The sequence below is a fragment of the Schistocerca piceifrons genome, chromosome 2 (genome assembly GCF_021461385.2).
Source record: "Schistocerca piceifrons isolate TAMUIC-IGC-003096 chromosome 2, iqSchPice1.1, whole genome shotgun sequence".
Classification (NCBI taxonomy): Eukaryota; Metazoa; Arthropoda; class Insecta; order Orthoptera; family Acrididae; genus Schistocerca; species Schistocerca piceifrons.
Window position 1 is genome coordinate 548,648,710 of NC_060139.1, and position 26,061 is coordinate 548,674,770.

The 26,061-nt window shown below is 41.7% G+C and overlaps 1 protein-coding gene across 1 annotated transcript in view; it reads left to right on the plus strand.

Moving 5' to 3' along the window:
* Positions 1-26,061, plus strand: part of LOC124776219 (eukaryotic peptide chain release factor GTP-binding subunit ERF3A) — a 71,062-nt gene that overhangs the window by 6,195 nt on the left and 38,806 nt on the right. Inside the window, exons 4-6 of the mRNA XM_047251074.1 lie at positions 2,063-2,208; positions 2,454-2,755; positions 4,921-5,095. Coding sequence (XP_047107030.1) covers positions 2,063-2,208; positions 2,454-2,755; positions 4,921-5,095 — 623 coding nt within the window. The remainder of the gene's footprint in view (positions 1-2,062; positions 2,209-2,453; positions 2,756-4,920; positions 5,096-26,061) is intronic.

A 26,061-nucleotide genomic window follows, 5' to 3' on the forward strand; every position in this document is an offset into this window, starting at 1 on the left:
CACTTGCCCGCGAAAGGCAAAGGTCCCGAGTTCGAGTCTCGGTCTGGCACACAGTTTTAATCTGCCAGAAAGTTTCATCCTCCATACAGTCTCAAGCAGCCCCCATGCGATTTCCACATTTTTGGAGCCGTGAAGAAAGACATTTGTGGCTAGGAGATGAGATGTAAACCTGGATATTATCATGATCCTGTAGGCAGCTGCTAACATTTTCCATGAAGGCTGGTCTTGTCTCACATTTAGATAAATATATATGAGTTATGGTGATTACTGTTGAGATAATACACAATTTAATTACCCCCCCCCCCTTTTCCGTCTTTTTCATTGCACTGCTCCTTATACATAAGATGTAATGAGACACGTTTGTTGGAAGATTCCTAGATCATTAAAAAATTTCCATAGTCATCCGACTCTGCTGCAGGTTCTCTTAGAAAGAGTGCCACTTTTTTGCGACTGCAATCGCAGTGGGTAAAAAGTTGTAGATCATCATGCATCAATATGTTCACTATGATGGCAGAGTTCTAACTGACGCATCTTGGGCACTAACATTGTGCTGTTCTTGGCGTTGCACTTTTGCACATTTTATGGACACAGTATTATTGCACAGTAAATATTGTGCATGTGAGGGCCACTTTACATAACAAGGCATCAGAATAATCAATTTCCACTAAATAAAACATTACAGGGTCCAAAATTTTTGCCAGATTAAAACTGTATGCCTGACCATAACTCAAACCAAGAATCTTGTCTTTAGTGGGCAGTTCTGCAATTCTCCTACCAACTGAACAATCCAGGCATGGTCCAGGACAACTCACCCTCCAGTTTTTGTTCTGCCACTACCATCTCCTACTTTTCAAAGCGGGACAAACTCTTGATTCGTAATAAAAATTCAACTCTGATTTTAAAAAGATCTCTCCTCTCTGTCAATCACAGTTACTTTATTTGAGCTATAGTTCTATTATTCTTTTAAATTTCATTTCAAATCAAATTTTCATTAAACTCTCTGCTGTTACTGCACTAAACACATGTAATATAATTGAAATAATTAATGGAGCATCATTAATTTGTCATGCATGGTAGTTCTACACTTACAGTGCCATCAGAGATGTTCAAACCAGAGACTTCCATCTGCATGTTGAGAACAAAATGATGGTTCTGTGTATACTGTAGGAAATAACCATAAGTTCTGAAAATCATCAAGAGTACCAGTACATTCAGCAGCAAAAGATAGAGTTACTATTTCGAATATCACTAGAAGTCGCAGACATGCACACAAGAGCATAAATCTTGAGAACACACTATTACGTATGTGAATTATGTTTCACTGCTGATAGATTGTGCAGGCACCAGTTTCTCTGTCACTCATCCCTGAAATATTTTAACATTGTTTTTCATTTTAAGTTCAGGTAAATGCAGTGACACTACCTTTGTAAAATGTCTGTTGCCAATTACCTGTTTGTCAAAGACAAAGCAATCAAAGAATCCATTATTGAGCATGGTGAGGCCTTGAACTATGTTAATCTGTTATTGGAATATGTGGGGCAAAAATGTTTGACTATACTCTTTGGAAAATGAGAACCATCGCCAAGCAAAAGCGAATGAAAAACAAAAACTGAAGAAATTGGATAATTATTTCCCCTAAGGTGAAACGAAAGCAGATGATATGAAAACTAGTATGTTTTTGCATTTTTGTGTTTTCCAGTTACCTGTCCAGTCTTGGTCCCTCATTATCCCGGATAATTGGGAGTGGCTCTACACAAATAGAATAATGAAAATTCTTTTTGCAGGGTAAATAGTGATACGTAGACAGACCTCAATCGTACACTGTGCGGTGGAAGCTGCAAAGGTGGACAGATGCATTGTATATTTAGTTAATACTTTATGTCCTGTGGTAGACAGTAGTCGTTTGCAGGCAGAACATTTTTTGGTACTTCTCAAAAAACTAATTGCTGTTTGTTGTTTTTAGTAACTAACCAGAAAATGATCATTTTTTGAAATGTGTTACTGTGTTGTTTACAATTTGAAAATACTTTGGCTTATATAAAATAACTACAATACTTTTCAGAACGAGAAAAGGGCAAGACTGTTGAAGTTGGCCGGGCATATTTTGAGACTGAAAGAAAGCACTTCACAATACTGGATGCACCAGGTCACAAAAGTTTTGTTCCTAACATGATTGGTGGAGCAGCGCAAGCAGATTTGGCTGTGCTGGTAAGTGTCATATGTTGAGTTACATTTCATGAAAACTTGAAGCATATGTTATATTTGTAACTAAGATCTTTCGTCATCTCCTTGAAGACAGAACATATGTTCCCTTAGTATATGCCACAAATGGATGGCACTGTTGTTTGTGAATACAGTACATCTAGTACACCTAAAATGAAAAGGTGTGTGTCAAAAATAATTCATTTCCATGAATGTTTTGTACACTTTGTAATTTAATTTTTCTTCGACAGGTTATATCAGCACGTAAAGGGGAATTTGAAACGGGATTTGACAGAGGGGGGCAGACGAGAGAACATGCAATGTTGGCTAAAACAGCTGGTGTTAAACATTTGGTAGTGCTTGTTAATAAAATGGATGACCCAACAGTTGAATGGTCTGAAGCACGATACAACGAATGCCGTGATAAAATTTTGCCTTATCTAAGAAAACTCGGTTTCAATCCTCAGAAAGACCTCACATTTATGCCTTGTTCAGGCCTTACGGGGCTAGGCCTGAAGGATCCATTAGATGAAAAAATTTGTCCATGGTACAGGTAAGATATTCTTCAGTATATAAAAGATTCCTTTAAAAAATAATAATGTATTATAAGAGTTTTAATTTGTTATTTTTGTAATACAGCCTTCCTTTTCCACCTTTCTGGTCACATTTAAGGAATCGAATATCTGGCTTGTTTTTAGCCAGGGAAAGAAATACTTCTCTGAAGTGGTGCAGAAATTTACTAACACAACCAACCAATAACCTGAAAACTAGCCTCCATGTCATAGATACCAGCCACTTCTTTCACTGACTCTCCACCATCCTCACCTCTTCACCTTCTGGATCCCTACTTGTCCCTGTTAATACCACTTCCCTATACACCAACATCTGTCATTCCCATGATTTTGCTGCTATTGAACACTTTCTTCAGACTCCAAACCCACTGTGTCATTCTTCATGCATCTTACTAACTTTATCCTAACACACAACTACTTCACCTTTGAAGAGAGAGTATAGAAACAAATCCATGGCACAGCCGTGGGGACCTGCACGGCAGCCTTCTATGCCAACCTGTTTATTGACCATCAAGAGGAAACCTTCGGAGCCTCCTAAAACCTCAAGCACCCAGTCTAGTTCAGGTTCATTCATGATATCTACATGATCCGAAGTCAGTGCCAAGACACCATATCCTCATTCCTTGACAACCTCAACACCTTCTATCCCATCTGCTTCACCTGGTCCTCCTCAGCCCAATGTATCACCTTCCTGGATACCACCCAGGCTGTTGTATCTGCAGTGACAAGAACTCCCTTGTCCAGTATGCTTAAAGTCTCTCAAAGACCTTCACTGGCAGGCACTACCCCAAGACCTAGTGTGCAAACAGATCTCTCACATCATTTCCCCCACACTCTCAGTGCTCCCACCACCCCTAAGAACTAGCTTCAAAGGAATGCCCTTTGGCACCCAATGCCTCACCCTGACTGGAACTGAACCACATCCTTCATCAGGACTTTGACTACTTATCCTCGTGCTTTGAACCCCAAATCCTTCCATCCCTCATACAGTGGTGTTCCATTGCCTAACCAACCTCCACAACAACCTAGTCCATCCCTATGCCAATCCTACAGGGATCATAACCCTGTGAAAGACCAGGTGCAAGATTTGTCCAATCCATCCACCCAGCACTTCCTATCCCAGTACTTTCACAGGTTTATCCTATCCCCATCAGAGGCTGGGGCACATGTGAAAACAAACCTGTCATATACCAGCTGTGCTGCAATTATTGCACAGTTTTTTGTATTGGTATGGCTAACAACCAGCTGTCCACTAGGTAGAATGGCCACTGCCAAACTGTGACTGCCAAGAGCATACTTGACCACCCTGTGGCACAACATGCAGCTGAACATAACGAGCTTGATTTCAGTGGCTGCTTTACAATCAGGGCCATCAGGATCCTTCCTGCACCAACAGCTTTTCTGAATTGCACATATGGGAGTTATTCTCCGCTCCCAGAATCATCCCAGCCTCAACCTACAGTAACCTACTGCCCCATACCCTCCACCCAACTGTTTCCTCACCCTCCATGTGTGTTGCCCTCTGCCACTGCATGTGCTCATGTTTCCCCTTCCATGCTCCTCTTCACCTCCCTGTCCCATAACTTCCCAACTGCACCAGGCAGTCTTGTCATGCCTCCATCTAGTCCCTGCACAGAGGGTACTTGTCTCCCACCCCATCCATACCCCACTATCCCTCCCCCTTCTCTCCCGACTCCACAGAGTGCCGCTCACCATGATAGTTGCATTCCAGTCCGAGCTGCTGGTGATGGCAGTCATTTGTGTATGCTTGTGTCAATAAGTGTGTGTGTGTGGTGGGGGGGGGGGGGGGGGGTGTTCTGAAAAAGGCTTTATGTGAAGGGTGTATGTGTAACAGTCTTTTCATTATGTCTGTATGCAACTCAGTGTGTCATCTTTATGGTGCATAACAATCTATCCTTTTCCTAATATTGTTGATATTCCAACCTGGAGTAGCCATCGTTCAAACTGCAGTAGTTTATAATATTTGTTAACTGTCAATACTTTGAAAATTATTGTGCTGGCTTTCATTGTATTGGTACAACTCCCCACCTTCTTCTTCTTCAGTGCTCTTTCATTCATCTTCAATGATCTCTTAATTTAATCATCATAAAAAGTGTTAGTGTTTTATGTAAATTTATGTTTCCAGAGGTGATGCATTTATACCATTCATTGACAAGTTACCGTCACTCAATCGCAAGATGGGTGGACCTTTTGTAATGCCTGTAGTTGATAAGTATAAAGACATGGGAATGGTTGTGATGGGAAAAGTTGAAGCAGGAGAGGCAAAAAAAGGACAATCATTACTTCTGATGCCAAACAGGGTAAGTTCTTCCTATTATAGTTGTTACAGTTTAGGGGTTTGAAGTTCTATAATTTCTTTAATGAAACCACTATTGTCTCAGATTTTTCTGTCAGAAATTTGAAGAAAAAATACTTTGTGACAGTGGGTACTGAATCAGTTAACTTTTCTAAATGTTTTTGTTGATACGTCTCATTTAATGTTTTAGTTGTAGTGAAGTGAAACCAACCGGAATCCTGTGGGATGATTGCAGTGTAGTAGTGGGGTGGGGGGGCTGAAAATACAAGTAACCATGACGTTTGTGCCTAACAGAGACAGTATCTCAAATTTAGGGGCCAGTTGCAGGGGGATTTTAAAGAGAGTTTAAAGATGTATATTATAATATTATGAGAAGGAAAGTTGCTACTCACCATATATTGGAGATGCTTTCTTGCATTGTTGACGAAGGCCTTTACGGCCGAAAGCTATAATTGTTAGAATCTTTTTCTTGTGCTTATCTGAGACTCAGCATCTCTGCTATATGGTGAGTAGAAACTTTCCTTCTCATAATATTGTTACATTCCATCCTGGATTTTCCAGAGATGTATATTATGTCGACATATGGGTGCTGTTATTTGGTAAGTATTGTGCACTGCCTTTGAATTCGCAGTAGCTACCAGTGAAAAGAATAGCAGTTTTTTGTTAGTTGTTCCATAATTTCCGTCTTTGTAAGTTAAATATTAAGTGTATAAAAACAGTTATTGCTAAAAGATAACAGTATTTGAGTAAAGGTGAAGATTATACTAGATTCGTGAATTCTTCCCATTTATTGCAACTCCTATATGCTATCATTCGAGATAGAATGGGTTGTTGGATTAGTATGATGATTAATTTTAAATTGTTTGTGGGGTGACTACTATGACATTGTATTTTAACAATGAACATTGCATATTAGAATAGAGAAACAAGGGGCGAGGCATTGAAGGAGAATAAAATATTGACTAATATCAGCAATGAAAAAATTATCTCTTTTCATACTGAACACTTTTATTATATTGAAACACATTAATAATTAGATGATGTGCATCATAAGGCAGCAAACATCATACTATGAAGTTGCTTGGTTGTTGGTTAAATTATCTGTTGTCGTACTTTATAGCAATCTTCTTAAGATAATCTTTTTGTGTAGGCCTGTGAACACAGACACATTCAGGATCACACCATGAAAAGTAAATGTTTTGTTTTGTCTGTAACACTTCCTGTTCCTTTGTTTACTGGCAGATCAGCACAGCTCATATCATCAAACCTTTGTTCATACTCAGGTTGTCTCCCCCACCCCCACCCCACCCCTCTCACCATGTTAATACTTCAATGTCAGCTGTGCAAATGTTGTATCTATAACCATGGTAACACTGGCAAAATTAGTATGCACTAAGCTGTAACTAGTTTGCATTATTGTAAAAGATAATTACAAACAAATTGAGAAACAGTAACAAGCAGAGACCGGAACATTGGCAGAATGTCTTTGTAATGAGCAGAGACCAGAATAATGGCAGAATTCATTTTAAATGTGTTGACTCTATCTTCAATTTGAATGTGAAGCTGTGATTTACATCTTTGTAATTGAAATTCTGCAGTTTTATGGTGCCTTTTTCTATCTTTTTTATATAAATGCATTTTGTTGCATTTTTGATCCTTGTTTATTGCTTTAATATTAAAAACAGCATTGAATGTCACTGTAAAAAGAGGTAACAGTTGGTAAGGGTTTTAATTATTGTCTGTGGTTACTTGGATCTCTTTCATTCGGCTTTTATTATGACATTGTTATGCAAGGCAGCTAGTAACATGCTGAATTTCAGTGTTATTAAGTTACATTAATATTTTCTACTGACGGTAAAATACTTTCATGCGGAGTATGTGAGCAGTCAGTGAACTATGAAAAGAAATACTTCATTTCTCAACATGTCAGTACGACCAAGCACAAAAGTGCATTTTCCAAGGCTACTGGGAAGATTTCTTTGTTTTCAACACCAGTTGCAATATAAGTAGAAAATCACAATTAGCATCTTAAATTAAAACAGGTTTTGGAGAAGAATATGGTTGAATCTGTGCTCCTTGAATCAAGACTGTGAAAATGTGAATGTTAAGATGAAGGAATGAAAATCATTAAAGATGAACTAAAAAATAAAGAGATCTGTATTTCAATTGACAAGGCAATAGATGCTATAGACCTTTTTATTGCCAGTGTCATTGTCCTTCAGAAAGAGAATCAGTAAAAGCATTCCTGCTTACAACAGTGTGTCTGGAAAAAGTTGACAATTGAATTATCACACAGTTTGTTTTACTAATTCATTCCAATTACTTTTGTGTAAAGAAATTTGTGACAATGTATTACTTTTCATCTCAGATGCTGCACCATACGTGAAAAAGACTGGGATAGCTTTTAAAGTGCTGTTTCCAAGCAAGCTTCACGTGACCAGCATTGCGCGTGGTTTTTAGAGGGTATCGGAAGAGATACAAAGTTTGTTTTAGATGTCGACAAATTGATTTCCAGTGTTAAGAAGATATGTGTGAAAGCTCTGTCAAGGATTGAGACATTTAAAGAACTACACCAAATATTCCTCTGCACTCTCAGCTTATCGTAACAAGATTTGGGGGGGTGGGGGGGGGGGGCGACATGGACTTCAGCAGCAGTTCACTATGCTTCAGATTTCCTGAGTAAAAGATGGTCATTCCTCTGGTGGCTGCAACATCTTCAATTACAGCACCAAAGAAACTTCCTGAATCTTTGAAAATGAGAAAGGACTTCATTTTTGTTGTGGCCAAGTTTGTTTGCCTGCCAAAAGTGATCAGCCAGTTTCAGGAAACAGGACTGCCACGGAAAAAGTCAGTGAAAACTTTGAATGACGCATTGCAGAATTGGATTGTGTGCCAGGTGGTGTTTTTGAAAAATCCTGCAAACTTGGAAATGTTTCAAAAGATTCTACAAGGTGACAATTCTATTGCAGTAGAAATGGAGCCTACAATAATAGGAGATTTTAAATTTGCTCCAGTTACCTATGTAGATGTTGAGAGGCTATTTTCTGTTATCGGACAGGAGATTCAACATGACTCCAGAAAATTTAAAAAACTGTTTTCTGTGTATGTATGTATGTGTGTGTGGAGGGGGGGGGGGAGGACACTAAAAGGGAATGGTAGCTTAAAATGTTTACTCTTCATTCAGATGGATCACAAACTAATGATTCTCAGATTTAATGATTTAACAGAATAATTATCTGAAGATACAGACACTGAAAACCACACCTAATATTTGGCAGGTTAGTCAGTCAGTATGCATAAACATATGGTATGTTAAATGTAAGGTGGCTGAATGCCATAGGCAGTTGCAAGTAGTGGAGGAAGCCAGCCCAGTCCCCACATGGACCACAACAGAGTGAGGAGCCGTTTAGGTGGGAGGAGTGGGGAGCTAGGAAGCCACACCTACCTCCTACAATGCATGCACATTAACCTGTGCTTCATACTTCCGCAAAAGTAGAAGTCACACATGATGTAAAAATCACATACTTGCAGTTCATAATCGAAACTGAAATTGTCTTTTGTATTGACATATTTATGGAAAGGAATGTCACCACTCACGATATAGCAGAGCTGCTGAGTCGCAGATAATCACAACAAAAGGACTATCACAAATAAAGCTTTTGGCCTGTAAGGCCTTTATCAAAAATAAGACAAAACACACACGCGCGCGCGCGCGCGCGCGCGCACACACACACACACACACACACACACACACACACACACACACACACACACACAAAACTGCAGTCTCAGGCTACAGCTGCCTGAGACAGCAGTTTTTTGTGTGTGTGTGTGTGTGTGTGTGTGTGTGTGTGTGTGTGTGTGTGTGAGATCAATTTTTGACTAAGACCTCACAGGACGAAAGCTTTATTTGTGACAGTCTGTAGTTGTGCCTATCTGCAACTCAGCATCTCCACTGTATGGTGAGTGACAACTTTTCTTTTCATAATATTGTTACATTTCATTTTGGATTTTCCATTGTTTGATAGTATTGATATATTTAATAAAGATAGTAACTGTAACAATAGCACACACTTATCACAAGCACAAAAAAGAATTAACTACAAGACAATGACACAGTAGACAACAGTGGCTACCTCGGATACTATTGTCAGCTAGGTTACTTTGCTTGCAACTGCAAAAAGATTACCAGCCTTCTGACTTACACCGTTTCAGGATTACAGAGTTAATTACCCAACTTCTAGTTATCATTTCGATTTCTGGCCATGTAATCCTTGCCATTTCTTGGAATGCCACCCATTTTGATGTATTTTCAATATTTTTTCTATTAAGAAAAGTAACAAACATTTAACTGCAGTACTAACCATTTACAGAAGCCAGAAACTTCTCCTGAATTACATATTTCCAGCTTCGTTGAATGTATAGTTTTTCCCTAACCAAAGTCAAACTAATTTCTAATTACTATTCTAGTCTTAATAATCACTATTCCACTTTCCATAATTGAAAAATGACATCTCAGAACAATAATAGAACATTGTTATGCTTTATTTTCTCATAGTATAACTTTTTGTGCAATACATTGTGAAACACCTGTTTGCACATGGCAATTTTGTCCTCATTGCACTGTTATTTGGTGTCTTTTCTTGCAACCTTTCATACTTACTTTTTTCCTATGATCGACCTTGCTTTACACATCAACTAGATTTTTGTTTCACCTGGTGGAGGTAGAATTCTACACACAATTCCTTTATAATCCTCTATTATTTATTATTACTATTATTATTATTGTTATTATTTTATTATGGAGAATGAGTCCATTCTTTAGGTATATAAGGAAACAATAAAATAAAAGCTGCCTCCATCATTTCATTATTCTGTACTCAAAAGCCTCATACATCATCCTCAGTTCAGACAGATAAAAACCAACACTCCCCCCCCCCCTCCAGATGAATTTGGTCTGAGAACATCTTTGCACATTATCCCCTCAGGGGGCTCACCTCAAGTTGGTGAGTTCGTGCGTGGATACCACAGGGTCCCTAGCCTTTGAAGCACCTTTTCAGTGCAGCATGTCTATCTTCCTGCTACTCTTTTCCTTCCCTTGGGGAACATGTCTGGGGTGATTTAGGGAACATGTTCTGCATTTTCAGTAGCTCACATAAGAACAGTCTCACCACTGTTTTTCATTTCTCTTTTTCCTTTTTTCGGTCACCTTTTCCTAGCCTTTCTCTGCTTCGAGGTTTGAGGCATATCATTTTCTTCTTCCTCCCTGTGCACTCCTTTGCTGGCCCATGCATCTTGACAAGTAACTGGTGACTGGGTAACGCATAATTCCCAGCCCAGGTCAACATGTAGGATTCACACCTAACTCGTGGTACAGGTCAGGCCAAAGGAGGGGTGGTTGCCTAAGCTGCTGGCTTCCCCAATTGCCGATTGGTCCCTCTGCCAGGTGTTTGGGAGATGTGAACAATCACCTAAGTCAGGTGAGCCACCTCAGGGTGGGGGAGGGGGTATCAGTCAGAAGGAGTGCACCATTGGAAATGCTGGCAATAGTGGGGGATTTTCTCACAGTGAGCCAATCATTATCTTTGCTGTCTATCAAACATAAATGGAATGATGCTTATGATTCAAAGACCCTCACAGCTGCACCATGGTTCCTCATGGTTTCACGTACTAAAGATGATCAGTCATTTGCGACTGTAAATCCGTTTCTTATTCAGGAAGGTGTTTATGCAATTGCCGGCACTGTGAAATCCTGCTCTCATTTACACAGGGGCTCTTTGCTCTTGGAGACTACTTCTGGTACTCAAGCACAACAACTGCATGCCGCTTCGCTTCACCATGGCCATCCTGTTCGTGTTGAGGCCCACAGAACTGTGAATTCTTCCCATGGTGATATTTACACTAGGCTGCTTGATGGTCTGACCAAGGCAGAAATCCAAACGTACCTCTCTGATCAGGGTGCCATTGTGTCCATCAGGTGATGAAAAAGGTAGATGCAGTCTTGGTGCCCACAAGCACGTTTTCTCACCTTTGATAGAGTGGTGCTTCTGTCCAAAATCATAACAGGCTATGAAGTTGTCACAGTGTGGCTGTACAGTCCGAACACTATGTTCTACTACCAGTGTCATCATTTCAACCACACTCGAACATCTTCTCACACCCAGTCAGATGTGTAACCTGTGGTAGGAATGTGCATGATGGCGACTATCTGCCTCCTTCTTCCCGTTTTATCAACTGCAGTGGCGACCATGCCGCCGCCTCTCCAGATTGTCCCATGTATCTCCATGAGCGGGCTGTCCAGGAAATACAGTTAAAGGAAAAAGTGCCTTACCTGGTCGCTTGCAAGTTATTGGTTATTTGTGGATCCTGCATTCTACCATCTGGCACGTACTGTAATGTTCTTGCTATATCTCGCTACATAAATGACATGGCCACACAGGCATGCAATCTCAGATTCGGCTCTGAGGTTGAGAAATCACTCATTGTCATGGTAGCATCGCCATATCCTCGTCCAGCTGTGCAACAGGCCACCAAACATTCACCTCCTGGGGTGAAGTCACCTGCTACACAACCGATAGGCTGGAGAGGGCAGAAGGAATACTTCTGCAAAGATTTCCTATCCCCTCCAGCCAACAAGCATCTGAGCCTTCCTCAGCCATCTGGAAAGGCTCCAAGAAGTCAAATAATGGAAAACAGTTTTCTTCTTCGCTGACCCAGAGATCCTCTTTGACAGTGTCACCACGTGATACCCTCATGTGGCTGACGTCCGTGTCACTGGTGTGCTGGTGTGCACCGTCAGCCGTTTTTTCACCCTGGACTCTGCAAATCAGCAGAAGGGGAATGTCAATAACTCTGTAGATATCATGGAGCAGGGTCCTCCAGCCTCTGTGCCCTGTCTTTGAAGGCTGGCACTTTGCAACCATTGAGGTGACGCCCCTTCATCATTTTTTCCTTCCTTCCCTTTCCTCGTTATGACTCTCCTTCAATGGAACATTCATGGCCATCGATCAAACAAAAAGGACTTATGGCTGCTCTTAGGATAGCAGCGTCTGCCCATTTTTGTCTCCAGAATACAAAATTGCATCCTAATGACCACTTTGAGCTCTTGCATTTCTTCCTGGTTCATTTTGACCTTCTCCCTGTGAACAGCATTCCATTTCATGGGGGAGTCATGCTGCTCATATGGGACGGCGTTCATAGTCAACCCACCTCCCTGACTACCTGCTTCAAGTTGTTACATTTCACCCTTTTTTCCTCACTTGATCTTTTCACTTCTGTACCATTTACATCCCTCTGTTGCTCAATATCACCAGGACAGCCTTCCTCCAGCTTATTGGGCAGATACCTCACTTCTTCCTGCTGCTCCGTGACTTTAATGCGCACCATCCCCTTTGGGGTTCTCCCAGAACCTGTCCGAGAGGTGTCCTCGTGGTTGCCCTTCTCAATCAACTTAACCTCCTCTGCCTTAACACAGGAGCACCCACGTTCCTTTCAGACTCCACGTACACCTATTTCCATTTGGACCTATCCTTCTGTGCTGCCCAGCATGCCCATCATCTCGAGCGGTCTGTTCTCTTACGCCGCCTCAATACTATTCACCATCGTGGCATCCATTTGGCCACTGATGCCTTGTGCACTAGCCTAGTTGAGAGTCTGTATGCAGAACTACTGCTGTCCTACCACCGTGACTTTCTCCTCTGCTGTTTGTCTGCCATGCGTGGCCACTCATTTTATACCTCCTTCGATGACTCCTTTGATTGCCAGTGTGGGGCATGTCCCTCTTCTCTGTTACCTCCAGGAGTTTGTTTTCAGCTCTTGCTGCGGCAGCTTAACTTAACGCTACCTTTAACTTTCCCAGTGAGTGTGTACCCTTCACCTTCTTGGCTTTGTGCGGCGGTCCGTGTTCACTTTGGCCTTGATTTGCTTACTAAGGACACTACTCCCGGTACTTCACTGTAGTACCTTCATTTACACTGAGGACTCTTGGAGTGGCCTGGTGTCGGGTGTGCCTTCATGATTGGCACCAATGTTTTTCCGTATTGGTTTCCGGAACGCTGCTCAGTATTTATAGCAGAGCTCTTTGCCCTGATCAGGCCACGCAGTGCACCCGACGACACAGGATTTTCAATTGCGTCATCTACTCCGACTCTCTCAGTGCCATTCAAAGCCTCTGTGTGCTGTACACCGCCCATCCGTTAGTGCAATGGGTCCAGGAAAGCTGTCACTTGCTCACTCTTGATGGAATCACTGTGAAGTTTATGTGGGTTCCAAGTGATGTCGGTCTGACAGGAAACGAAGCCACTGTCGCTGTTGCCGAAGATGCTGTCCTTGTACTGCAGCCCACTAGTACTTACATTCTCTCTGATGATCTCTGTGTTGCCGTCTGTCAGCAGGTGGTGTCACGTTGTCATCACCACTGGTCCTCCCTTCATGAGAACAAGCTCTGGCTTATTAAGTCTCTCCCAGCGTCTTGGATAACCACCTCTCGCCATGAGGAGATCATTTTAACTAGTTTGCCTATCGGACACTCACTTTGCAGCCATCGCCATCTATTAAGTGGTGCTCCCCCAACAGTTTGTCCTCATTTCGCTCAATCTTTGACGATCCACCATGACCTGATGGAACACTTACATTCTTGTTTGTGTTTGCCGTCTGAGTTATCAGCCGTATTAGCAAATGACGCATGGTCAGTCAACCGCGTTTTACTTTTTATCCTGCATGGCAATGTGGCAAAGGTCATTTAATTTTTAGTTCAGGACCTCTGTTTCTCTACAGTGTATTTTATAGACCTCTCTCCATGTTCCTATTTTTAGCTGTCTTCTCTTCCATTGATTGGCATTAACATGTAGCCGTTTTTAACTCGACTCTTTGTCTTCATGTTCTACAATTCTGACATGGGCATGTGTAACTCATGATTAATGGCCAGCGAATGGTACTTAACATATATACACATTTCCAGCGTACAGCTAAAAGATTTCTATTCCTCTGGAACATCAGCTCCCTTCTTTGTGTGCTGGGAATTTTTCAAAGCCCAAGACATTAACTTCCCATTCTACATTACAATTCCAAGAAGACCTGTCTTCTCCTTTAAGAATATACTTGTATAGAACGTGAATAATGTAACCCCCTCCTTATCTGCTTGGGTGTGAAGTAGTTTTCTCACTACGTGAACCATAACATTGGTGTAGCCATTAAAAAAATTCTGTTTTTCCTATATAACTGGACTATAATGGAGTGGGAGAGGTAAAAAAAAAAAAGAAAATTGACTCACCCAGTGACAGATTGGAGAAAACACATATGAAGGTATTGAAATTTGTAAGCTTTTGGGGCCAGGGGAAGGAAGACAGGTGAAAGAAGTCTTCGCCAGTCCTTTACCTGGATGCCCTTTTCCATCACACCACTTCTCATCCTTCAACTTTTCTGCCAGGAGAAGGAGCCTCTGGTTCCAAAAGCTTGCAGATTTCTTTACCTTTACATGTGTTCTCTCCTGCCGCTGCTTGGTGAGTAGATTTGTTAGCTATCCAATTACAGTAAATTTCCAAAAACTGTTTATTTTTGCTGATATATTAGCTCATATACAACCAGAATTTCAATCTGACAGCATGTTTAATTTTAAACCATATTTTCATATCTGCTTGAAATAAATTCTGCCTATGTCTTTACACTTGCCATCATTGACCAACAATTTCTTTGGCAGGCAGATATGCCTGCTAAAACTCAATTAGAAGGTGGAATTACTCAAATGGATCATACCCCACCTTGCTTTTGGTTGCTGTTCATGTGACAAATCATAGCCAAGTATTTTATTAGTTCCCTTTCAACCATCCATTCTGTGTTTAGGAGTGAGCAGACCTGCACTTGTTATTTTCCTTATCCTCTGTCTAGCATAAAGATTAGTCTGCTTTTTGAAATGAGCAGTGGGGGCACTGACCACAAGAATTGAAAAAAAGAATAAAAACAGAACTATCTGCGTCCAATTCACACAAATCAGTGACACCATCAAACTCATTAAAAATGCCAATATTTGGCAAAGCCTATATCAGTCCATGCCCCCTCAGAATTGGTACAATTTCTTTTTGTGCTGCACCTTTGCCTTGGCCTCCTTTTAGTGTCATTGCTGGTATATGTAAATAGATATTGACAGTTTTCTGTTTACTTCTTGTTTTTGTTACTCTGTGTTCTTTGTATATATGTAGTCATTGTATGGTGTACTTCATGAATTTTCATTTAATAAAACGTTATTTGACAAACCTTTCACAGTAATACTAAAACTACTCACCAGAAGGTTATGGGCTCAGGACCGGGTGTGAAAGCAATGTTTAATGAATATTGAAAATAAAAGTTGTGTGAGGAAATCCAGAATCTGTTCGTTAGGGAGTTGTGTGTGCGCCAACGGTTGATTTATTTCTATTTTTCCTCCTGTTTGTGTGTGCAGTCTGCCAGCAAGTTTGTTTCAATCGAACATAAAAATGAGTGGTACAGCTCCATCTGGACTTCCAGTAGTTGAAAAGTTGACCAGATGCAAAAAATATTCTACAGGGAAATTTGCCATGAAGGTGTATGTAACCCATGACAAAAAGTGTGGAATTTTGTAGAAAACTGATCTTTGGATCTGGCAAAACTGGAAGATTCATGGAAGAAAAGAGACAGAAAAGCACATTCCCAGATTTTACTGTTCATGGACAAAACAAAGTACTTCCTTATAAAGGATATATGAACGGCAACAAAAGACTGGATGGCCCTAGAAAAGACTCTATACTCACCATAGTGAGGGCTCGCTTAAAACATTAATCTCAATGAAATCAGATAAATGTAAGTTGGTAGACGACTATTGCAATCGAATTGTAATGACCATGTTGGTATATGACTATTTCAGTCACATCATAATGACTGCTTGTATTCATGTTGGGTCTCCATCCGGAACACATTGTCATCTGGAGACAATATTTTGGCGGTCCACCTGGCCGCCATCTTCAGTTGAGTAGGCCATCACGCTATCTCACTGGAACTGAAATCAAACACGCTGCGGTGGTTCCTTTGTACACCGACTGTGGGCCCTCTGAGCATTATGTTTAACTGCCCTCTAGCAGTAGACACAACAATGCACTGGTGGTGGAAGGTCGTGGAAACAATAAATCAATATCAAACACTATTGTCGGTTTTTGATGACCAAAACAAGGTCCATTGTTTCTTGATGTCAAACAGAACAGGGTTCCAACTCTTAGCTAAAGGATACCCCTTATCTCTGTTTATAGTATTGGCAGATAGCTGGATTTCAGTGGCTTCTTTCACTACACAGTCTTAATATCGTGACACAGGGGCAACCACTTGTGTCTCATCGTACATTGTTGTATGTTCTTTAATAAGGCGATGTTCTGCCACTGCAGATTTTTCTGGCTGAAATAAACGCATGTGGCGAAGATGATTCGTATGATCTAGGACCATTGTGTGGAACATTTATTTCAGCCAGAAAAATTTGCAGAGGCACAACATTGTCTTACTGAAAGACATAAAATGTTGTGCGATGAGACACAAGTGGTTGCCCCTGCATTGCGGTATTGGGACTGTGTAGTGAAAGAAGCCATTGAAATCTAGCTCTCTGACAATATTATAAACAGAGATAAGGGGTATCCTTTTAAGTAAGAGTTGGAAACCTGTTCTGTTTGACTTAAAGAAACAACGAGCTTGTTTTGAGAATCAAAAACTGTCAATAGTGTTTGATATCGATTTATCATTTCTGCTGTAGTGCCTGTTGCTATAGGGCAATTATTTTCGCACACGCTGCCGCCGCAGTGTGTTTGCTTTCAGTTTCAGCGAGATAGTGCGACGGCATACTCACCTGAAGATGGCAGCTAGGTGGACCACTGAAGTATTGTATCCAAAAATCAAACAATGGAAAATCCAGGATGGAATGTAACAATCATGAGAAGGAAAGTTGCTACTCACCACATGTTGACTCACAAAGATGACTACATCAATACCTCCATCCATATCAGACCTACGAACTATCAGCAATACCTCCACTAGACAGGTACCACCCGTTCCATACCAAAAAGCTCCTACCGTAGAGCCTAACCACTTGTGGTTGTCGCATCTGCAATGATGAGTAGTCCCTCTCAAAATATACCGAGAGTCTCACTGAAGCCTTCACTGACCGTAATTGTCCCCCCAACCTTGTACAAAAGCAAATCCCCCATACCTTATTTTCCAGTCTCCCACCACCTTGCAAAGTCCCACTGTCCAGCCACAAGGGAGCATTCCGCTTGTAACTCAGTACCTCCCAGGACTGGAGCAACTGAATTACATTGTCCACCAGGGTTTTGATTATCTCTTGTACCCTGAAATGAGAAATGTGCCCGCTATCCTTCCCACTCCTCCGAACCTACACAACATACTCGTCCATCCTTACACAGACTCCGCTCACAATCCCTTACCTCATGGCTCATACCCCTGTAATAGACCTAAATGCAAAACCCGTCCCATACAGCCTCCCACCGCCACCTACTCCAGTCCGGTCACTAACATCACCTATTCCATCAAAGGCAGGGCTACCTGTGAAACCAGTCATGTAATCTACAAGCTAAGCTACAACCACTGTGCTGCATTCTATCTAGGCATGACAACCAATAAGCTGTCTACCCGCATGAATGGCCACCGACAAACTGTGGCCAAGAAACAAGTGGACCACCCTGTTGCTGAACGTGCTGCCAAAGATGACATCCTTCATTTCAGTGACTGCTTCACAGCCTGTGCTATATGGGTCCTCCCCACCAACACCAGCTTTTCTGAATTGCGCAGGTGGGAACTTTCCCTGTAATACATCCTACATTCCCATAACCGTCCTGGCTTCAATCTTCACTAGTCACTGTCCTCTCCCATCCAGCCCCTTCCCTGTTCCCATTCCAACACTACACAGCCGTCATTCCACCACCACACCCAGTCTTTTTATTTCTCTCCTTTTTCGCTACTTCCCCCTCCCACCTCTCCACTGCCCACCGTCTGTCCTCCAGCACTGTCCGCCATCCCCACAATACTATCGCGCCCCGCCCCAGCCTCCTCCTTACCCCCACCCAGTCGCCACTCCCATCATGCATTGGTGCTGCTGCTCACAGTGTGGTTTCAGTTGCCTAAGACTGTGTGTGTGTGTGTGTGTGTGTGTGTGTGTGTGTGTGTGTCCAGTGTTGACAAAGTCCTTAATGGCCGAAAGCATGAATTGTTAGTCTTTTTGTTGTGTCCATCTGCGACTTAGTATCTATACTGTATGGTGAATGGCAGCTTTCCTTCTCATAATTGAAATATTGTGTCTCTAGATGATGATACGTTCCAGCTGGAGACCCGACATTAATATAACCAATTATTAAGCCAGGAAACTTCACGGAGCCACATAATGACTGCATTTAAGTTAAATGACATGACACGGGTTTACCTGATCATAATTGACCTGTGATTGTGGCACTTGAAAACAGTGGCATAGGTACCATCAGAGATTAGAAGATGTCAAATCTGAAGATGCAAATGAGAATGGAGAGTCAGTGTTAACATGTAAATAAACTGTCATACAGAATGCTTTATTAAGTGCTGTAAGTTCAACAGACAAAATCATATTGCTAAATATTGTAGTAAGTGCAAGAAAAGAGGAAGATCGTCAAAAAATAACAGTAAAGGATATGTAACGAGAATACTGTCAGAACTCAGGAACAGTGTCATGAAAGAGACATGTAGTATTTAGATTCTTGTGCCTCAACTCACATCACCAGCGATGGAGGGAAGCTTGATAATGCAAAACTGTGTAATAGCTCAGTGGTCAGTGCGGGAGGTGATGGTTTGGTGGCAGATACTTCTGGCAGTGTTGTACTGATCTCCTCCACCGCTGGTAAAACAGTATAAATAGAAGGATCTAATGTCGGTCACATCCGAAACTCAGCTGTGATTGTGCTCTCATCAAAATTGTAATTAAAAGGTGTAAAGTGACCTTTAATAAAGAAAGAAGACAGGTTTTATGATTCAGAAGGCAAACTAATTGCCCATGTATCGGTTAAGGACAACGTCTATTGTTTGGACACATGTGCAATGAAACAATGATATTACTCAAAAAGTCTTCGATTTCTATGGTGTTGCAGGCTGGGACATGTGAATAGCAAAAGCATGCTGAAGTTGGCAAAGGTTTCAACCAGACTAAATGAGGATCTCGTGGTCAAGGACCCCTGTGAGTTGTGCATCGTGGGAAAATAGTCACATCTTCCATTCAAAACTGAAAAAAGGTATTCTAAACATCATCTCAGACTTAGGTCGTTCTGATTTTCGTTGGGCATTGGAGACAGCGTCTGTTGGTGGAAATCATTATTTTCTCACATTCATTATGATTTTTTTGAAAATACAGGTTTGTCTGTTTCATGAAGAAAGTCTGAGGTCCCACACATTTAAAAACTTCAGAGTCTTTGTGGAAAAGCAGACAGGCAGAAATATCCTTCAGTGGGGCCTGAGCAGGCACATGGGGGCAAAGGCTTGCTGGTTATTGGGAGCTCCAACGTTAGGCGGGTGATGGAGCCCCTTAGGGAAATAGCGTACAGGGCTGGAAAGAATTCCAATGTGCACTCGGTTTGTCTGCCAGGGGGCCTCATGCAAGATGTGGAGGCGGCTTTGCCTGTGGCTATCGAGCGTACAGGGTGCAGTCGTCTGCAAGTAGTTGCTCACTTCGGCACCAATGATGCCTGTCGCTTGGGTTCTGATGCGATCCTCAGTTCATATAGGCAGCTGGAGGATTTGTGAAGACCGCTGGCCTCGCATGCGGGGTGCAAGCAGAGCTCTCTATTTGCAGCATCGTTCCCAGAGTGGATCGGGGTCCTTTGGTTTGGAACCGAGTGGAGGGTCTCAACCAGAGGCTTCGTCGACTCTGTGATGGTCTGGGCTGCAGATTTCTAGACTTGCGCTATTGGGTGGGGAATTGTAGGACGCCCCTAGATAGGTCATGGGTGCACTACACAAAGGAAGAAGCTACTCGGGTAGCAGAGTACTTGTGTGCACATGGGGTTTTTTTGGGCTAGGCAGTAGTGCGAGGTGTCCTGATGAACACTCACCAGTCGACGTGCAGGCAGGGAAATCAGGACGCGCTCAGTGTAAAGACACTTCAGCTATCAAGATATTAGCAGTAAATTTTCAGAGTGTTCGGAATAAAGTTCCTGAAGTTACTGCCCTCCAGGAAGCATGTGGCGTGCAAATTATTCTCGGGACTGAGACCTGGCTGAACCCTGGGATAGGAAGTTCTGAAATATTTAATGATGGTTGGAATGTGTATCGGAAAGACACCATAGGAGGTGGTATCTTCATTGCAGTTGACAAAGATATTGTGTCTACAGAGGTCGAAGTAGAGTGTGAATGTGAGGTTATCTGGACACGTTTAACAGGGCTAGGAGAAATAAAGTTAATTGTTGGGTGTTATTACCGGCCACCAGGTTCCACCGTGGCAGTTCTAGAATCATTCAAAGGGAGTCTACACACTATCACAGAAGTACCCCGATCATGCTATATTAGTTGTAGGTGACTTCAGCCTACCTAGTATAGACTGGGATGTCTATGGATTCATTACAGGTGGTACAGACAAGCTGTTGTGTGAATTACTTTTGAGCACATTATCCAAAAACTGTCTTGAGCAGCTAAATCGACAGCCAACGCGTAATGGAAATATTTTAGATCTGGTAGCCACGAACAGACCAGACCTCATCGAAGGTGTCAGTGTTGAGACAGGGATTAGTGATCATGATGTTGTCATTACGACTATGGTTACGAAAGTTAAAAAGTCAGTCAAGAAGGCTAGGAGAGTATTCTTACTAGAAAGAGCAGATAAGCAGTTGTTAGCATCCCACTTAGTAAATGAATCGACTTCATTTACTTCCGGTACGATGGACATGGTAGAATTATGGGAAAATTTTAAACACATTATAAATCACGCATTGGAGAAGTATGTGCCAAAAAAGTGGGTTATGGGCAGAAAAGACCCACCGTGGTTTAATAGTGCTATTCGGAGAATGCTCAGGAAGCAAAGACAGTTGCACTCGCGGTACAAGAAAGATCGGGAGAATGAGGACAGGCAAAAGTTAGTAGAGATTCGTGCTGCTGTAAAAAGAACGATGTGCGAAGCATACAACCACTACCACCGTCATACCTTAGAAAAAGATCTTGCTGAAAACCCAAGGAAATTCTGGTCTTACGTAAAATCGGTAAGCGGGTCAAAGGCCTCCGTCTAGTCACTCACTGATCAGTCTGGCCTGGCAATGGAAGACAGCAAAATGAAAGCTGAAATTTTAAATTTAGTATTTGAGAAATCTTTTACGCAGGAGGATTGTACAAACATACCGCCATTTGAGTCTCATACAGATTCCCGTATGGAGGACATAGTGATGGACATCCCTGGGGTTGTGAAGCAGCTGAATAGGTTGAAAATAAATAAATCGCCAGGTCCTGATGGGATTCCAGTTCAGTTTTATAGAGAGTACTCTACTGCATTGGCTCCTTACTTAGCTTGCATTTATCATGAATCTCTTGCCCAACGTAAAGTCCCGAGCGACTGGAAAAAAGTGCAGGTGACGCATATATATAAGAAGGGTAGAAGGACGGATCCTCAAAATTACAGACCAATATCCTTAACATCAGTTTTTTGCAGGATCCTCGAACATATTCTCAGTTCGAATATAATGAATTTCCTTGAGACAGAGAAGTTGCTGTCCATGCATCAGCACGGCTTTAGAAAGCATCGTTCCTGCAAAACACAACTCGCCCTTTTTTCACATGATATCTTGCGAACCATGGATGAAGGGTATCAGACGGATGCCATATTCCGTGACTTCCGGAAAGCGTTTGACTCAGTGCCCCACTGCAGACTCCTAACTAAGGTACAAGCATATGGGATTGGTTCCCAAATATCTGAGTGGCTCGAGGACTTCTTAAGTAATAGAACCCAGTACGTTGTCCTCGATGGTGAGTGTTCATTGGAGGTGAGGGTATCATCTGGAGTGTCCCAGGGAAGTGTGGTAGGTCCGCTGTTTTCTGTCTACACAAATGACCTTTTGGATAGGGTGGATAGCAATGTGCAGCTGTTTGCTGATGGTACTGTGATGTACGGGAAGGTGTTGTCATTGAGTGACTGTAGGAGGATACAAGATGACTTGGACAGGATTTGTGATTGGTGCAAAGAATGGCGGCTAACTCTAAATATAGATAAATGTAAATTAATGCAGATGAATAGGAAAGAGAATCCCGTAATGTTTGAATACTCCATTAGTAGTGTAGCTCTTGACACAGTCACGTCGATTAAATATTTGGGCGTAACATTGCAGAGCCATATGATGTGGGACAAGCATGTAATGGCAGTTGTGGGGAAAGCGGATAGTCTTCGGTTCATTGGTAGAATTTTGGGAAGATGTGGTTCATCTGTAAAGGAGACCGCTTATAAAACACTAATACGACCTATTCTTTAGTACTGCTGGAGCACTTGGGATCCCTATCAGGTCGGATTGAGGGAGGACATAGAAGCAATTCAGAGGCGGGCTGTTGGATTTGTTACTGGTAGGTTTCATCATCACGCGAGTGTTATGGAAATGCTTCAGGAACTCGGGTGGGAGTCTCTGGAGGAAAGGAGGCGTTCTTTTCATGAATTGCTACTGAGGAAATTTAGAGAACCAGCATTTGAGGCTGACTGCTGTACAATTTTACTGCCGCCAACTTAAATTTTGCGGAAAGACCACAAAAATAAGATAAGAGAGATTAGGGCTCGTGCAGAGGCATATAGGCAATCATTTTTCCCTCGTTCTGTTTGGGAGTGGAGCAGGGAGAGAAGATGCTAGTTGTGGTACGAGGTATCCTCCGCCACGCACCGTATGGTGGGTTGCGGAGTATGGATGTAGATGTAGATGTAGATGAAGTTGCAGTCTGATACTGGAAAGGAATGTGTCAACAGCAAGCTAAAAAGATTACTTATGCCTTAAGGTTTCATCTACCATCTTACAGTTCATTGCAGTCCGCTGTAAATTGATATTGCTGAGAGAGCTAATGAAACCTTGCTTAAAGAAGCCCATACCATGATGTTCTGTGCCAACTTACTGAAGGAGTACTGGGCTCAAACTGTGTCTAAAGCTGCATGCCTGTACAGTTGTTCTCCGTAGACCACACTTAGAGGTAAAAAACCATATGAATTTTGATTCAGGAGAAAGGCTTATGTATCACACCTGAGGATTTTTTGCTGCAGTGTAGTGGTTCACATTCCAAAATCCTGTTGCAAGAAGTGGGGTAAGACGTCACAGAAGTTTATTTCTTAGACTACTGCCAGGGAACCAAAAGCTTGCAGTTCATCAATAGGGAGAACTGCCAGATAACTGTCAGCATAAATTTACTGGAGAATGAGAGTTTCCCAAGTTCAAAGATAGAGGAATGTAATATCACCAATATCTTAGGGTTGCAACAAGAAGCAATTCTTCATGACATCAGTGCTTCACATACCGGTACTGAAGAAGAAATTAATTCAGTAAACAGTGATAATGGACCCTTTTATGGTTTGGACAGTGATCCAATGGAGATTGAAGTTAAAGATGAGGAACGTGAGAATCGGCAAATGGAGCTTGAAAGGTCAAACAGAGAGTCAGGGCCCAAGAGATTATCTGACCATTTTACTTACTACTTGCAAGCAGAACTTCAAATGAAGCCATCGATTTCAAAGAGACTTTGGAAGGGATAAATAAGGAAAAATGGAAAAAAAGCAGTGAAGAAAGAATTCTCATTTCTTATATTGTAGTGACACATGCAAAGAGACAGAGCTACCCAGAGGACACAAACCTCTCAAGACTGAGTCGGTATTTTAAGGTAAAACATGGGACTGGCAATACAACCAGAAGCACACTTAATGGTAAAAGGATACTCTCAAATTAAATGTTGGTTAGAAGGAAACCTCAGCAGCAGTGGTCAAGCTCGTGTCCATTAGCTATATCTTGTCAGTGGCAGCTCAAGAGAACCTGGAGGTTACTTAATGCAATTTAGCAGATGCCTAGGTATGAAAATATGAAACTGCAGGAATCCTTTGTAAGAAAAGCTTCGGAGAAATGTGGAGAGAGTATTACCAAGCCAGTGTCAACAACACTAAAACGCGGATGGAACTTCGAGGCAGTCGAATCAAATGACATCAGTTTACCTTATCGGAGCAGTAAGAGGTCTTGTGTACCTATCATGAATCTGCAGGCCTGACGTGTTTTGCAATCAATTTCCTTCACAGATTTAATCACTGTTTTAAAAAGATCCTTCGGTTGTCAGTAAAAAGTGTGTTTAGACATTTAAAGGGAACAATGAGCTGTAAGCTAGAATTTTTTAGAAATGGCAATAGAGAAATAAGGCCTTCAGTGATGCAAATTGGGGAAATAAAACCAGTGGCCAGTACTCTGTAACTGCTTTATAGATAAGAACACAGAATTCTTTAATTTTGTGGCATAGCAGAAAGTAAAAAACTATTGCACTATTTACTCGGTAAAAGCCGAATATATAACTTTGGTGTCAACTGTTCCAGATTTACTGTGTTAAGGCAACCTTGTGTGAGGGAGATCCAAGTAGTGTCACAAAGTCACTTGAAGTATATTGTGATAGTAAAGGCGCTATTCATTTAGCCAAAAATTGAGTGACAAATTCTAGATCAGAGGTTATAGACATAAAATGTAATTTTATAAGAAAGCATGTTGAGTCAGATGTTATCAATATTGAACATCTGCATTCTGGAGAAATGTTAGCCGATATTTTCACAAAACCCTAAATAATGTTAGGCTTGAAACATGTGTAAGAAAATGTGTTTTTGTGAAGTAAGTGAGGAAATGGCTGTACATCTGAAGCTCATATTGTGTGGCAAAGTCAGTTCAAGGGGACAAGTTTGGATATGTAAATTGACATTTACAGTCTTCTGTTCACTTATTGTTGTCACTATTACTCTGTGATGGTTGGGTATTGGTATACGTGTAGTCATTGTAGTGCTCTTATTGATTTTTCATTTAGTAAAATTTCTTTTGCAAAGCTTTCACAGTAGTACTACAAATGCTCAACATTCAGGACTTATATTTTATGGCTCTACAGACTCATTGTCTTCATTTTCTGAACCTGTAACAAAGGAAAAATGTTGCTGGTTGAGAAAATGAAGAAACATTAGAAAAATGGTAACCAGTGTAAAGAAACACTTTATGAAATTAGAACAAGAAATACTCACTTAAAATTTGATGTAATTCTTTTTGCACAAAGTTGAATGACCATCTGCATCATTGTCAACAAGTCTCGCTCCAGTTCTTGCAACAGTTTGTCGTATATGAAAGAAAACTTGAAGCTGTATCTTGCATTTCTTTATGTAGTAAATGAACAGCTGTTGCCCTCCAGCAAAACCTTAATTTCGTACAACAAACGTGGTCTACTGGCTGCCTTAGAATCTGCATGTTTCCAGAATGAAATTTTCACTCTGCATCGGAGTGTCCTCTGATATGAAACTTCCTTGCAGATTAAAATTGTGTGCCGGACCGAGTCTTGAACTGAGGATCTTGCCTTTCATGGGATAGGGCTCTACCACCTGAGCAACTTAAGCATGACTCGTGGTCCATCCTCACAACTGTACCTCTGCCATTACCTTACCTTCTACCTTCCAAACTTCAAAGAAGTTCTCATGACAAATTTGTGGGACTAACACTCCTGGAAGGAGGAGATGTACTGGTAGAAGCAGAGCTGTGAATACAGGTTGTGAGTTGTAACTTGGCTGCGAAAGGCAGAGATCCCGAGTTCCAGTCTCAATCTGGCACACAGTGTTAATCTGCCAATAAGTACAGGGTGAGGCAGTGAAACGGCACGATTTCGATAGTGGTTGTCGGGCGCGGAGGGGGGTTGCGAGAGTGGGGGAAGTGACCTTGGGCGTCTAGAGTGGTGGAAGTTTCAGTAGCCATGGAGCGTTGGTCGAGTGCGCAA